The following is a 15,343-nucleotide window of genomic DNA, read 5'->3' as shown; positions in this document are numbered from 1 at the left end:
TATATAAAATAATCCTTTTGTATAGTATTGGACCCCCATGAGGAAACCAATATCTTTTGCTTTTAACTTGAAAAAATCAGTAGATATTATGTACATGTAATTGATTATTTAAAAAAAAAACCTATATCACCATTATAGTTTAAATAAAAATCCTTTCTTATTGAACTAAATAGACCTCCATGAGGAAACCCATGCTTTTCATTTCAACGTTAAAAATTCAGTTTACTTATTCACTCCAAAAACCTCATAAATATTCTTGGATTTTTACTCCTACCCTGATTTATCTTAAATTACATTAACACTAAGAAATATTCACCATAAGTTTAAGTAAAAATTCTTTCCTACTAGAACTTAGACCCCCATGAGTAAATTTATACGCTATAAATTCAGAATACTTGATCACTTAGGAAACTCCCTAAATTTATTTAAATCAATATGTGTACCCTTATTTATCCTAAATTACACAAATACTATGTAATAATTACCATTAGTTTAAGTAAAAATCATTTCCTATTAAACTTACTCACCCATGAGGAAAATCATTCTTTTCATTTTAAGGTTATAAAATCAGTAAACTAAATCACTAAGGAAACCCCTTAAATCATTTTCAATCAATATTTGTACCCTAATTTATCCTAAATTACACTAATACTAAGAAAAAACTAGATGCTGTCATTAGACAGTAATACCCGCACCATGTGTTTGCCCCTAAATAACACTGTTTTATACCAGTTTAATTAAAAATGAAGGCTACATGCAAACTCCGGTAATACATTTAAAAATTATAATTTTCATAACTGAAGGATGAGATCCCTGCCCATATGATAATACACATCGTGACATGAGCAGCACTTTATGTGCAATTTGGGGTAGAACTGTTTGCAGTGAATTTTCAGTTAATCAACAATCTTAACATTTTATGTCATAGGAAGTATAATGGTCTATATAATTATTACAAACAAAATTAAAAATTAAATTATGCCCCCTCCCCGTGGCGGTTGCCGGTTTTAGATTTGCTTCTGTGTGCCTACATGAACATCATCGTGTGCACAGATTTAGAGAAGGGGTGGGAGTGAGGGGTCCAGACCCCCCCCCCCCCCCTCCCCATGAAAATTCGTAAATTACCAAAAATACACCTTGGACCCCAATGCTCTTACAGACATGTAAACGCTCTAACCCATTGCGCTTCAATGTTAGGTAACATTATTTGGGGGGTAAATATTTAATCAATAGTCAACATACTTTATTGTTTATCTCAATAGGAAGTATACATGTACATCACAATATGCAGGTGTCCTGCACCACCTTAAAGCTGTTATTTACCTAATAAAATAGTGCAAGTGGATTTGAAGAATAGGTCATAAAAATACATGCATGTTACAAATGACTGATCTTTGTCTGAAGTTACGTACACAACACAGGTTTGCATGTCTCATTAGCGGGTACTAGTTTTACCCAGCTCTTCGATTAGATGGGTTCACGTGTATACATACATGGGTGTTGCTAAAACGCGGAACGGAAAACGGAACGGAAGGAAAACGGAAAATCTTATCTAATGTTATTTACCTCATAGATTTGTTAAGTATGCTAAAACGATATACTTTATGTACCTTTTTAATTTTTTTTGAAAGATTAGCAATATTAGATTATTTATTCAAGAATATTTATTTCCTCAAAATTAACAGTACATGCATTGACCACTATATTCTGTCCCAAAATATCCTCGATTCACTTTTTGCTGTATATTTATATATACCTCAGGGTTCAAGCGATTCTCTTTTAGAAGCATTAAACATTCTCATTATTCTTTCTTTAAAACGTCCTCTCTAGCTTATCAGCTGGTATAAATACACGGCTAAAAATAAAGAAGTCTACGGGGTTTTGCATTTTAACAGACCCGGATGATGGTGTTGAAAAATTGTGCAAGGTCTTCTGAGTGACTTCCAAATGGAGAAAAGATGTCAACATTTTCCATTATAAATCGTCCAAATGTGCTGCATGAATATTTTGGGATCGACAGACTATAGTCCCAATATATAATCGGAAAATCAAACCAGGCAACGTCTAGAGCTCTCTATTCGGATCATATGTATATAGCTGCTGGAATAAACAACTGCATGCTTTGTAATGCAAACGTAAACAAAATTGCATTGCTAAAAATACTAGTTTCACAAATTACTAGTTTCACAAATTACCGGGTATTTTAATGTTCACTGTATTTTAATTTTTTAATGTCGTCAGTCCTACAGTTTTTTTCTTCCATCTCAATGATACTGTATCGTCTGTATGATAAAAGATCGTCTAGAACACCGAAAATTCAATTTTGATGTAAGTATATACATGTACATCATATTTGAAAATAATATAAAAATACTCAAAACACGCATAAAACGCTTTCACTAACTGCGTACGTTACGCTAATATGCCAGCAATACCATATAAGAGAAATAAGTAAAAAGTTATAGCTAATTTGCTCGTTTAATCATGTTAATGTTTCACAATTCGTATACATTTGATTTTTCCGTTTCGTACTCAACTAAAGCCGAATGAATACAATGCTATAATTGATAGACATTCATATGAATATTAATAAGATAGCAACATGTTGATAATCATTCATTAGATATAAATAAAAGATACAAAGTAAATCGTTTCTGGCCAGTCTATACCCTTTTTTAAGGGATAAACGTGATGATATTTTCCATTCCGTTCCGTTTTCCGTTCCGCGTTTTAGCAACACCCATACATACATGTCTGTGTTTTCCGTATGCAGAAAAGGATTACGGTAGTTAAGATCAGCTAAAGGAATTCATTATTGTGTTTTAATTGGATTATCATTATGATGTTGACCAATTTAGGTAAGCATAATACATGTAGTAGCAGTAGCACAATATAATAAGATGCCAGCATGGGATTCCTGCCAGCATACATACACATGTATATAAGTTCTACCTTCACTTTCTAAATGTAATCTCCCTTTGACAGCATACTGTATCATCATCTTTTAATATTTAAATAAGCTTATCATCGTTACCTATCCTATCGCATTTGTAAAGTTTCTGTCATTTTAGTTGCAAAAGTTATTTTTTTCATTTGTCAGACTGCATGCACTGTTGAGTTGACCCCATATTTACCCTGTATAAACAATTTCTTATTAAATTTGTGTATTTCATATGTAAGTAAGTGTAGACACTTATATTTTTTATATGAGTAATAATAGGAAGGAAGGAGTATTTCTTTCTTAATGTATTATAATGCATCAAATACAATGTAGGTCATGACCTTATGGGACTGTTCTGACCCCACGAAACAGGAAAATACAAAATATCTTCTAAAGTCATTATGATGCATCAACTGGTGTAAAGTACATTAATGACCCCCAGGTGTTGTCTTTAACCCCCCCCCCCCCCCCCCCCCCCCCCCCCCCCGCCTTTATGAAATAGGAAATGATATGATACACTGTATATTTTGTTAACTTCTGAGATCTGAGATCCTCATCCCTAAACCGTTTAATTTATTTTTGCTCTTTGTGTCATTGCGCGTAAAATTGTATTGTAAGATTATGCCCCCTTGGAGACACCCTGACATTTTAGAACTAGAAATAATAATGTATTTTATCTTATTCATATGTTATACAGTAGTGTTTGATCCATGTGGGTAATTCCTAGCCTAATGATGTCACTGCTTTGTTTAGGAGACTTTACAATTGCCCCAAATAGGTGAATACACATGGCAGTGATGCATATAACATTTTGTTTATAAATCTTAAAAATTGAATTAAGCAATTTCCAAAATGTTAATGTGAATCACGAGAGAAAAAGCAATCAAGAAATGATTTAAAATTTGCTACTGTACACATGTAAGAATGTATTAAGAAGACTGAATCTTTATAAGCAGGTTAGATTGGGGGGGGGGGATGAATGTGGAGTATAAACATTTATAATTTGAATCATTTATTGTTATTAAGTAATTTTAACTTGTCAATGAATACTACTTATTGATCCCAAGGTAGAAATATGACCTCTGATCGTATCTCAATAGATCATTTGTCAATTATGCAAGGTGTAATGTAATTTTTTTTAAGAATAACATTTTTTACCAGTTTATAAAAGTTTTTAGACACCCAAATTATATTTTGATTTTAATAGATTATTCGACAAGGAAGGGGGGGGGGGGGGGGGAGAGAGAGAGAACAGTTTATATTTGAGTTTGTTTGGGAGTGGGGGTTCCAAGTCATATATTTGACAATTTTTTAATGTAATTTAAAATAAGACTAAGCCATACTACAGTCATGAACATGAATAGTATAGAACAAAACACAAACTAATACATGTACATGTATATATACATAGGAAGTATTACAAAACAGATGATTGATCTATATCTGGGTTCTTAAATTGAATCATATATCATGTACATATTATATTATTGTTTCTTTGTTCAAGTCATTTAAGATGGTATGGAGGTCATGATCCCAAGCGCTCTTCCTGAAATTATCAAATATCATAAAAACCATTGAGATCCCCACCTTAATCCAAAGATATTATTCCTCCTTAGGTCATGCAGGCGCATCAGATCATTATGGCATGTAAGTCATGACCCTAAGGGGTCATCCTGACCCCCTTAGAATCAGAAATTGTCAATTATCTTTAAATTATTGATGTTTGATGATCCTATCTTTATTTAATCTTTATTAATTATTAAGTCTCCTGAATGAAGTTTGGAGACTTATTGTTTTTATACGGTTCTTAATACATGTATATATTCTTCATCTTCTTTTTCTTCTTTCCCGCTCTGAACTTGTTTCTCAGAGATGGCTGAACATAATTGTACAAAACTCTAGGATATGATAGGCCTGCAAATCTAGTTGTGCACCCTGGTTTGATTTTTCTCATTTTGGGTTAGACAACCACTTTTCGGGGGAGGGGGGGGGGGGGGGGGACGGTGGGGGGTGTCAAAAGGGTGTGGGGTCTAACATTGAACCTTGTAGAAAGAATCATAGACGCTATTGTAAATGGTAACTTGAAAACGGACAAAGATAATAATATAGGGTTTTCATAATCATATATTGGCTGTTACTGGCAATATATAGGGTTTATTAGATCTGACCCCTGGGGTCATCCCCCTCCCCCAGGAATTTGAAATTACCATATATCTCAGAAACTGTTATAATCATGACCCCTAAACCATATATATTCATGTTTCTGATGTCAAGGGGCATCAAATGTTATGTAGGTCATGGGCCCTGTGGGTGGTCCTGACGCCCTCAAACAGCAAGTCCCTTAATATCTTCAAAACAGTTGAGATCCCCACCCTTAAACCATATATATTCTTGTACCTTGTGTCAAGGGGCATCAAATGGTATGTAGGTCATGGGCCCCGGGGGCTGTCATGACCCCCCTTGAACAGGAAGTGCACGAATATCTCGAAAACGGTTGAGATCCCCACCCCTTAACCATATATATTCTTGATCCTTAAAGGGCATCAAAAGGTATGTACCGGTAGGTAATGGGCCTCAGGGTTAAATTTAATTTTTCAAAACCGTAATGCACATCTATGGAACAGTTCCTTTCATATCCCAAGATATGATGTGTCTATCCATTAAATCATAAAAGGAGTTCTAGGATCTATGTTTTTTTTTAAGTGATAAACTTCAATTTTCTGCTACATTTTGACTCCCTGGATGAAATTTAAATTTTGAAAACCTTACTGCACATCTATAGAACAGTCCCTATCATATCCCAAGATATGATTGTCTATCCATTAAATCATAAGAGGAGCTCTTGGATCAATGTTTGATTTTTTAGTGATAAACGTCAATTTTCTGCTACTATTTGACTCCCAGGATGAAATTTAAATTTTTAAAACCTTATTGCACATCTATAGGACAGCCCCAATTATATCCCAAGAGATGATGTAGCTACTCCAAAAGTTGTAAGAGGAGTTCTGGGAACCATATTTTTTTTGCCAAAAAACGTCATTTTTTGTTGCCCACTGATCCCCTTAATTAAAAAAAAAATTCTGGAACCTGATCATGCCTCAATATGACACCCCCAATCATATTCTAGAAGATCATTTGGCTACTGCATAAAAAAAATGACGTTTTTTTAAACCTGTTTTTTTGTAAAAAAACGTCATTTTTTAGCAATTAAATGACCCCCAGGACAAAATTGAAAATTCCGAAACCTTATTGCGCATCTATAGGATACCCTAAAACATATTCCAAAAGATGATTTGTCTACTTTTGAAAATGTAGGAGGAGTTCGAGGAAGAGGGTTTTTTGTGAAAAAACGTCATTTTTTTACCAATTATTTGACCCCCAGGACTAACAGAGAATTTTTGAAACTTTTTTACAAAACAACATGATACCCCAAATCAAACTCCAAGAGTTCAGTTTGCTGGTTTATAAGATGTAAGAGCAGTTTGAGAAAGTAAAACGTGACAGACGGACGGACGGACGGACAGACGGACAGACGGACGGACGGACGGACGGACAGACGGACGGACGGAACAGGGTAACAACAATATACCCGAACTTTCTTTAGAAAGTGCGGGTATAATAACCATTAGTTTAAGTAAAAATCCTTTCCTGTTGAACTTAGACCCCCATGAAGAAACCCACACTTTTCATTTTAACGTTCTAAACTCAGTATACTTGATCACATAGGAAACCCCTTAAATCTTTTTCAATCAATTTTTGTACCCTAATTTATCTTTAATTACACTAATACTAAAAAATAATCACAACTAGTTTAGGTAAAATCCTTTCCTGTTAAATTTAGAGTCCCATGAGGAAACCCATAATTTTCATTTAACGTTCTAAAATCAGTATACTTAATATTCACTTCAGAAACCCCCTAAATATTTTAAGTCAATATTTATTCCTTAATTTATACTTTATTACATTAACACTAAGGACAAATAATCATTGGTTTAAGTGAAAATCCATTCCTGTTGAACTTGGACTCCCATGAGGAAACTCATACTTTTCATTTTAATGTTATAAAATCAGTATACTTAATCACTAAGGAAACCCTTCATTCTTTTTCAATCAATATTTGTACCCTAATTTATCCTAAATTACACTAATACTAAGAAATAATCATCATTAGTTTAGGTAAAAATCCTTTTCTATTGAACTTTGACTCTCATGAGGAAACCCATATTGTTAATTCAACATTATGAATTCAGTATACTTATTCACTTAGGAAACCCCTAAAATCTGTTTCAATCAATATTTGTACCCTAATATATCCTAAACTACATTAACACTTAGAAATATTCACCATAAGTTTAAGTAAAAGTTCCCTCCTATTGAATGTAGACCCCCATGAGAAAAACCATACTTTCTATTTTAACGTTCTAAAATCAGAATGTTTTTACTTAGGAAACCCCTTAAATTTTTTTTAGTGAATATTTCTACCCTAATTTATTCTAAATTACACTAATGCTAAGAAATATTTATCATTTGTTTAAGTAAAAATTCTTTATTATTAAACTTGGACTCCCACGAGGAAACCCATATTTTTCATTTTAACGTTCTAAAATCTGTATACTTATTCACTTAGGAAACCCCTAAAATCTTTTTCAATCAATATTTGTACCCTAATTTATCCTAAACTACACTAAAACTAGGAAATATTCATTATTAGTTGAAGTAAAAATCCTTTCCTATTGAACTTAGACCCCCATGAGGAAACTCATACTTTTCATCTTAACACTCTTAAATCAGTATACTAAATTACTTAGGAAACCTCTTAAATCTTTTTCAATCAATATTTGTACCCTAATTTATCCTAAATTACACCAATACTAAGAAATTATCACCATTAGTGTAAGTTAAATCCTTTCCTGTTAAATTTAGAATCCCATGAGGAAACCCATAATTTTCATTTTAACGTTATAAAATCAGTATACTTGATCACTTAGGACACCCCCTAAATCTTTTTCAATCAATATTTGTATCCTAATTTATCTTAAATTACACTAATACTATGAATTAATCCTCATTAGTTTAAGTAAAAATCTTTTCCTATTAAACTTAGACTTCCATTAGGAAACCCTTAATTTTCATTTTAACGTTATGAATTCAGTATACTTATTCACTTAGGAAACCGTCTAAATCTTTTTAAATCAATATTTGTACCCTAATTTATCCTAAACTACACTAATGTTAAGAAATAATCATCATTAGTTTTAATAAAAATCCTTTCCTATTTTACTTAGACTCCAATGAGGAAACTTATATTTTTCATTTTAACGCTCTTAAATCAGTATACTAAATCACTAAGGAAACCCCTTAAATCTTTTTCAATCAATATTTGTACCCTAATTTATCCTAAATTACACTAATACTAAGAAATAATCACCATTAGTGTAAGTTAAATCCTTTCCTGTTAAATGTAGACTCCCAATAGGAAACCCATATTTTTCATTTTAACGTTATAAAATCAGTATACTTGATCACTTAGTACACCCCCTAAATCTTTTTCAATCAATATTTGTACCCTAATTTATCTTAAATTACACAAATACTATGAATTAATCCTCATTAGTTTAAGTAAAAATCTTTTCCTATTGAACTTAGACTTCCATAAGGAAACCCTTAATTTTCATTTTAACGTTCTAAAATCAGTATAGTATATATTTAGGAACCCCCCCCCCCCCCTAAATTTTTTTAATCAATATCTGTATCCTAATTTATCTTAAATTACACTAATGCTAAGAAATAATCTCCATTAGTTGGAGTAAAAATTCTTTCCTATTAAACTTAGACTCCCATGAAGAAACCCATAACTTTAATTTAAACGTTATGAATTCAGTATACTTATTCACTTAGGAAACCCCTAAAATCTTTTTCAATCAATATTTGTACCCTAATTTATCCTAAACTACACTAAAACTAGGAAATATTCATTATTAGTTGAAGTAAAAATCCTTTCCTATTGAACTTAGACCCCCATGAGGAAACTCATACTTTTCATCTTAACACTCTTAAATCAGTATACTAAATTACTTAGGAAACCTCTTAAATCTTTTTCAATCAATATTTGTACCCTAATTTATCCTAAATTACACCAATACTAAGAAATTATCACCATTAGTGTAAGTTAAATCCTTTCTTGTTAAATTTAGAATCCCATGAGGAAACCCATAATTTTCATTTTAACGTTATAAAATCAGTATACTTGATCACTTAGGACACCCCCTAAATCTTTTTCAATCAATATTTGTATCCTAATTTATCTTAAATTACACTAATACTATGAATTAATCCTCATTAGTTTAAGTAAAAATCTTTTCCTATTAAACTTAGACTTCCATTAGGAAACCCTTAATTTTCATTTATCGTTATGAATTCAGTATACTTATTCACTTAGGAAACCGTCTAAATCTTTTTCAATCAATATTTGTACCCTAATTTATCCTAAACTACACTAATGTTAAGAAATAATCATCATTAGTTTTAATAAAAATCCTTTCCTATTTTACTTAGACTCCAATGAGGAAACATATTTTTCATTTTAACGCTCTTAAATCAGTATACTAAATCACTAAGGAAACCCCTTAAATCTTTTTCAATCAATATTTGTACCCTAATTTATCCTAAATTACACTAATACTAAGAAATAATCACCATTAGTATAAGTTAAATCCTTTCCTGTTAAATGTAGACTCCCAATAGGAAACCCATATTTTTCATTTTAACGTTATAAAATCAGTATACTTGATCACTTAGTACACCCCCTAAATCTTTTTCAATCAATATTTGTACCCTAATTTATCTTAAATTACACAAATACTATGAATTAATCCTCATTAGTTTAAGTAAAAATCTTTTCCTATTGAACTTAGACTTCCATAAGGAAACCCTTAATTTTCATTTTAACGTTCTAAAATCAGTATAGTATTTATTTAGGAACCCCCCCCCCCCCCTAAATTTTTTTAATCAATATCTGTATCCTAATTTATCTTAAATTACACTAATGCTAAGAAATAATCTCCATTAGTTGGAGTAAAAATTCTTTCCTATTAAACTTAGACTCCCATGAAGAAACCCATAACTTTAATTTAAACGTTATGAATTCAGTATACTTATTCACTTAGGTCTTAGGAAACCCCTAAAATCTTTTTCAATCAATATTTGTACCCTAATTTATCCTAAACTACACTAAAACTAGGAAATATTCATTATTAGTTGAAGTAAAAATCCTTTCCTATTGAACTTAGACCCCCATGAGGAAACTCATACTTTTCATCTTAACACTCTTAAATCAGTATACTAAATTACTTAGGAAACCTCTTAAATCTTTTTCAATCAATATTTGTACCCTAATTTATCCTAAATTACACCAATACTAAGAAATTATCACCATTAGTGTAAGTTAAATCCTTTCCTGTTAAATTTAGAATCCCATGAGGAAACCCATAATTTTCATTTTAACGTTATAAAATCAGTATACTTGATCACTTAGGACACCCCCTAAATCTTTTTCAATCAATATTTGTATCCTAATTTATCTTAAATTACACTAATACTATGAATTAATCCTCATTAGTTTAAGTAAAAATCTTTTCCTATTAAACTTAGACTTCCATTAGGAAACCCTTAATTTTCATTTTAACGTTATGAATTCAGTATACTTATTCACTTAGGAAACCGTCTAAATCTTTTTAAATCAATATTTGTACCCTAATTTATCCTAAACTACACTAATGTTAAGAAATAATCATCATTAGTTTTAATAAAAATCCTTTCCTATTTTACTTAGACTCCAATGAGGAAACTTATATTTTTCATTTTAACGCTCTTAAATCAGTATACTAAATCACTAAGGAAACCCCTTAAATCTTTTTCAATCAATATTTGTACCCTAATTTATCCTAAATTACACTAATACTAAGAAATAATCACCATTAGTGTAAGTTAAATCCTTTCCTGTTAAATGTAGACTCCCAATAGGAAACCCATATTTTTCATTTTAACGTTATAAAATCAGTATACTTGATCACTTAGTACACCCCCTAAATCTTTTTCAATCAATATTTGTACCCTAATTTATCTTAAATTACACAAATACTATGAATTAATCCTCATTAGTTTAAGTAAAAATCTTTTCCTATTGAACTTAGACTTCCATAAGGAAACCCTTAATTTTCATTTTAACGTTCTAAAATCAGTATAGTATTTATTTAGGAACCCCCCCCCCCTAAATTTTTTTAATCAATATCTGTATCCTAATTTATCTTAAATTACACTAATGCTAAGAAATAATCTCCATTAGTTGGAGTAAAAATTCTTTCCTATTAAACTTAGACTCCCATGAAGAAACCCATAACTTTAATTTAAACGTTATGAATTCAGTATACTTATTCACTTAGGAAACCATCTAAATCTGTTTTTATCAATATTTGTACCTTAATTTATCCTAAACTACACTAATGTTAAGAAATAATCATCATTAGTTTAGGTAAAAATCCTTTCCTATTGAACTTAGACCCCAATGAGGAAACTTATATTTTTCATTTTAACGCTCTTAAATCAGTATACTAAATCACTAAGGAAACCCCTTAAATCTTTTTCAATCAATATTTGTACCCTAATTTATCTTAAATTACACACATACTATGAATTAATCCTCATTAGTTTAAGTAAAATTCTTTTCCTATTAAACTTAGACTTCCATAAGGAAACCCTTAATTTTCATTTTAACGTTATGAATTCAGTATACTTATTCACTTAGGAAACCGTCTAAATCTTTTTCAATCAATATTTGTACCCTAATTTATCCTAAACTACACTAATGTTAAGAAATAATCATCATTAGTTTAAGTAAAAATCCTTTCCTATTTAACTTAGACCCCAATGAGGAAACTTATATTTTTATTCTAACGCTCTTAAATCAGTATACTAAATCACTAAGGAAACCCCTTAAATCTTTTTCAATCAATATTTGTACCCTAATTTATCCTAAATTACACTAATACTAAGAAATAATCACCATTAGTGTAAGTTAAATCCTTTCCTGTTAAATGTAGACTCCCAATAGGAAACCCATATTTTTCATTTTCACGTTATAAAATCAGTATACTTGATCACTTAGTACACCCCCTAAATCTTTTTCAATCAATATTTGTACCCTAATTTATCTTAAATTACACAAATACTATGAATTAATCCTCATTAGTTTAAGTAAAAATCTTTTCCTATTGAACTTAGACTTCCATAAGGAAACCCTTAATTTTCATTTTAACGTTCTAAAATCAGTATAGTATTTATTTAGGAACCCCCCCCCCCCTAAATTTTTTTAATCAATATCTGTATCCTAATTTATCTTAAATTACACTAATACTAAGAAATAATCTCCATTAGTTGAAGTAAAAATCCTTTTCTATTGAACTTAGACTCCCATGAAGAAACCCATAATTTTAATTCAAACGTTATGAATTCAGTATACTTATTCAATTAGGAAACCATCTAAATCTGTTTTAATCAATATTTTTACCCTAATTTATCCTAAACTACACTAATGTTAAGAAATAATCATCAATAGTTTAAGTAAAAATCCTTTTCTATTGAACTTAGACCCCAATGAGGAAACCTGTACTTTTCATTTAAACGTTCTAAAATCAATCTGTACACTTAATCACTTAGGGAACTCTCTAAATCTTTTTGGATCATTATCTGTACCCAAAATTATCTTAGATCATACTAATATAAAGAAATAATCACCATTAGCTTAAGTAAAATATCATTTATTTTGAAATTTAACCCCATGAGAAAACTCATACTTTTCATTTTAATGATAAAAATCAGTATTTCCTACTAAATCACTTTTTAAAAGTAACTTTCCCTAATATGTTTGTATTAATATATGTAACGTAATTCATCCGTATTTTTAATGAAATTGTACAATTGAAAAGGTATTTTACCAGAAATCTGATTCTAATAACTAGAAAAAAATCGTTGATGTATATGTACTGCCCTTTGATGAAAGAATACATATCACTAATTGAAATCAAATTTATATCCAAAATAACTCATGATGCTTATTTCATTTTATTTTACTCAAATTTCAATCAAGTACATGTATGTGGAAACAGCATAACGATTCCACAGAACACAGCATTATGATTTTTTAGAAAGATAGAGGAAATTAGGATTAAAAGTTGGCATTGTTTACAGAATGTTTTTAAACAGGTATTGTGATAAAAGCTTTGCTAATTGAGGTTAAAAGATCACATATTTTGCTTTTAATACATATTACTTATTTAAAAGAATTAAATATAGGCTCAGTGTTAACCAGTTGGGAAAAAATACCGCTAAATTGAGAGTAATATCACCTATTTTTTATTAGGAATGGGGCCGAATTTCGGCCACTAAGAAGGTACTGATATATCCCTTAAAATATAAGTAATAATCTGTTCCATAATTAAATAAATCTTGAAATAAAATAGACACATTTTAATTCTAAATAAGTTACGATCCCTTCTTTGATTATGAATATGGCAATCGCATGATGTCAAAATTAGATCTCGTGTTCTCTTATCAGTGAAAAACTTAACAGGAAAGACAATGCCTGACCTTGTTATAGTCGTTTACCAGATTTATCTATTAGAATAGAATGATATAATTCCCTAGATATCGAAGAAAAAAATGATACTTACTGTAAACAATTAGTTCCATCTTCGAATAGGAAGTTCCGATTGCGCATGCGCTATTTATATCCAATGGAGGAAAGTGTGTAAAGTACTCTTATGGACTCCACGATGCGTGTTAAAAAATTCACATACACACCGGAAACCCAAACATAGTCCGATTTTATATTTTTTGAATCAAGTACGATGAGAAATAACGTTTCCGAATGATTTTACTTCCCACTTCACGGGTGCATGTAGTGGGAAGAAAAAATGTAGTGGGATAAAACGTGTGTATTCATACTAGTGTAGTGGTATTCAGGTGCTTACAAACACACACACACACACACACACACACACACACACACACACACACACACACTCTTCTTGAAATGAACCAAAAAAATCCATAAATGTTTTAGAAGGACATCTACATTGGTGAAAGAGGAATTGTAAACTTATGTTTGTTACAATGAAGTCTGTTTATTAAAATGACTGCATTTTATTATGCATTCCTTGTACATGTATTTGCTTCTACAATGTAGATCCTGTTGTTAAAGACCAAACCTCCGTTGGTAACTTAGCTACCGTGGCGGTCCTTCCAATCAGCAGAGATGTCCAGATAACAAGTTTTACGCTAGAGTTACAGCATGCTCTACAAGTCATAGGTAAACTACAAAATGGGGAAAAATCATTTTTTTTTCAAAACTCTTACAGTACCCCTCATCTGTTAAAATGTTTCATTATTTATAGTGACGGTATGGTCATGTGTTTTATCTCCCTAGGCTCCACCATGAGACTTACCAGTGACATAGTTAAAGAAAACCTGGGGTCAGCTGCCCTGGACAGGTAAAACTAGTCCACACACTCTAATTTAAAACCTATTTCATGTTTCCAGTTTCAACTTAATATATTGATGTAATTCCATGCGATGGTTGATTGCAGTGTGAATGAGTTTCGGCTGCTGAACTGGCTGGGTCAGCAGGAGGACGCCAACAGGATGACCCTGTATCAGTGCGACTACACCCTGACCAAGTGGACCAAGAACTGTATCCGACAGGCAGACTGTATCCTGGTGGTGGGGCTCTTTGAGGGGGACCCAGCTGTCAGTGAGGTACATTCAGGGATAATTAGTAGATAGAAAATTTATCAGGGATGTAGACATTCATTGATTATTTTGTAACTATTAATTACATTTTTCATATAAAATAAATGAAGTTATTTGATAAATTATTGACCTTGAAAAGTGTTCTCAGATATGTACAGTTACTGTAATTTTCTTTCTAGTTCATGTATAGGTATGCATTAGTGAAATTAAGGGCTGTTATGTGTGATTTTGATTGGATTTGTGATGAGGGGAAGTGCTGAAAATAACAATCTTGAATTACAGACACTGTTGAGATCTATGATATTCATATTGTTATCAATTATACCTAGATTGAGAAGCAAATGGAAACCATGTCTGTCAGGGCACAGAAAGAATTGATATTACTTCATCGAGAGGATGCCGACACCCCTAAAGGGACTGTGGAGTGGCTGAATGCCAGGGGATGGCTGTCATCTCACCATCACATCAAGTGTCCGAAACGAGTCTTAACAAAAAGGACAGAGGCCAAAATTGTAAGCAGGATAAACCCCTAACAATTCTATTTTTACTTCTAGTAATATGGTCACATTTATTAAAAACTTACTGATAATTTGAGAT

The 15,343-nt window shown here is 31.3% G+C and overlaps 1 protein-coding gene and 1 long non-coding RNA gene across 6 annotated transcripts in view; one reads left to right on the top strand and one right to left on the bottom strand.

The window, feature by feature from the left end:
* LOC128175528 (uncharacterized) overlaps positions 1-13,808 on the bottom strand; it is an 18,762-nt gene extending 4,954 nt beyond the window's left edge. The window contains exon 1 of the long non-coding RNA XR_008242695.1: positions 13,669-13,808. This is a non-coding gene — a long non-coding RNA (uncharacterized LOC128175528). The remainder of the gene's footprint in view (positions 1-13,668) is intronic.
* Positions 1-15,343, top strand: part of LOC128175527 (patatin-like phospholipase domain-containing protein 7) — a 55,568-nt gene that overhangs the window by 26,927 nt on the left and 13,298 nt on the right. For all 5 annotated transcript variants that reach the window (XM_052841223.1, XM_052841221.1, XM_052841225.1 and 2 more), the window contains 4 exons: positions 14,184-14,306; positions 14,424-14,487; positions 14,584-14,752; positions 15,076-15,258. In XM_052841223.1, coding sequence (XP_052697183.1) covers positions 14,184-14,306; positions 14,424-14,487; positions 14,584-14,752; positions 15,076-15,258 — 539 coding nt within the window. The remainder of the gene's footprint in view (positions 1-14,183; positions 14,307-14,423; positions 14,488-14,583; positions 14,753-15,075; positions 15,259-15,343) is intronic.

The sequence above is a fragment of the Crassostrea angulata genome, chromosome 3 (assembly GCF_025612915.1).
Source record: "Crassostrea angulata isolate pt1a10 chromosome 3, ASM2561291v2, whole genome shotgun sequence".
Lineage (NCBI taxonomy): Eukaryota > Metazoa > Mollusca > Bivalvia > Ostreida > Ostreidae > Magallana > Magallana angulata.
Note: the sequence above shows the minus strand (reverse complement) of the source record. Positions and strands in the feature narration are given on the sequence as shown.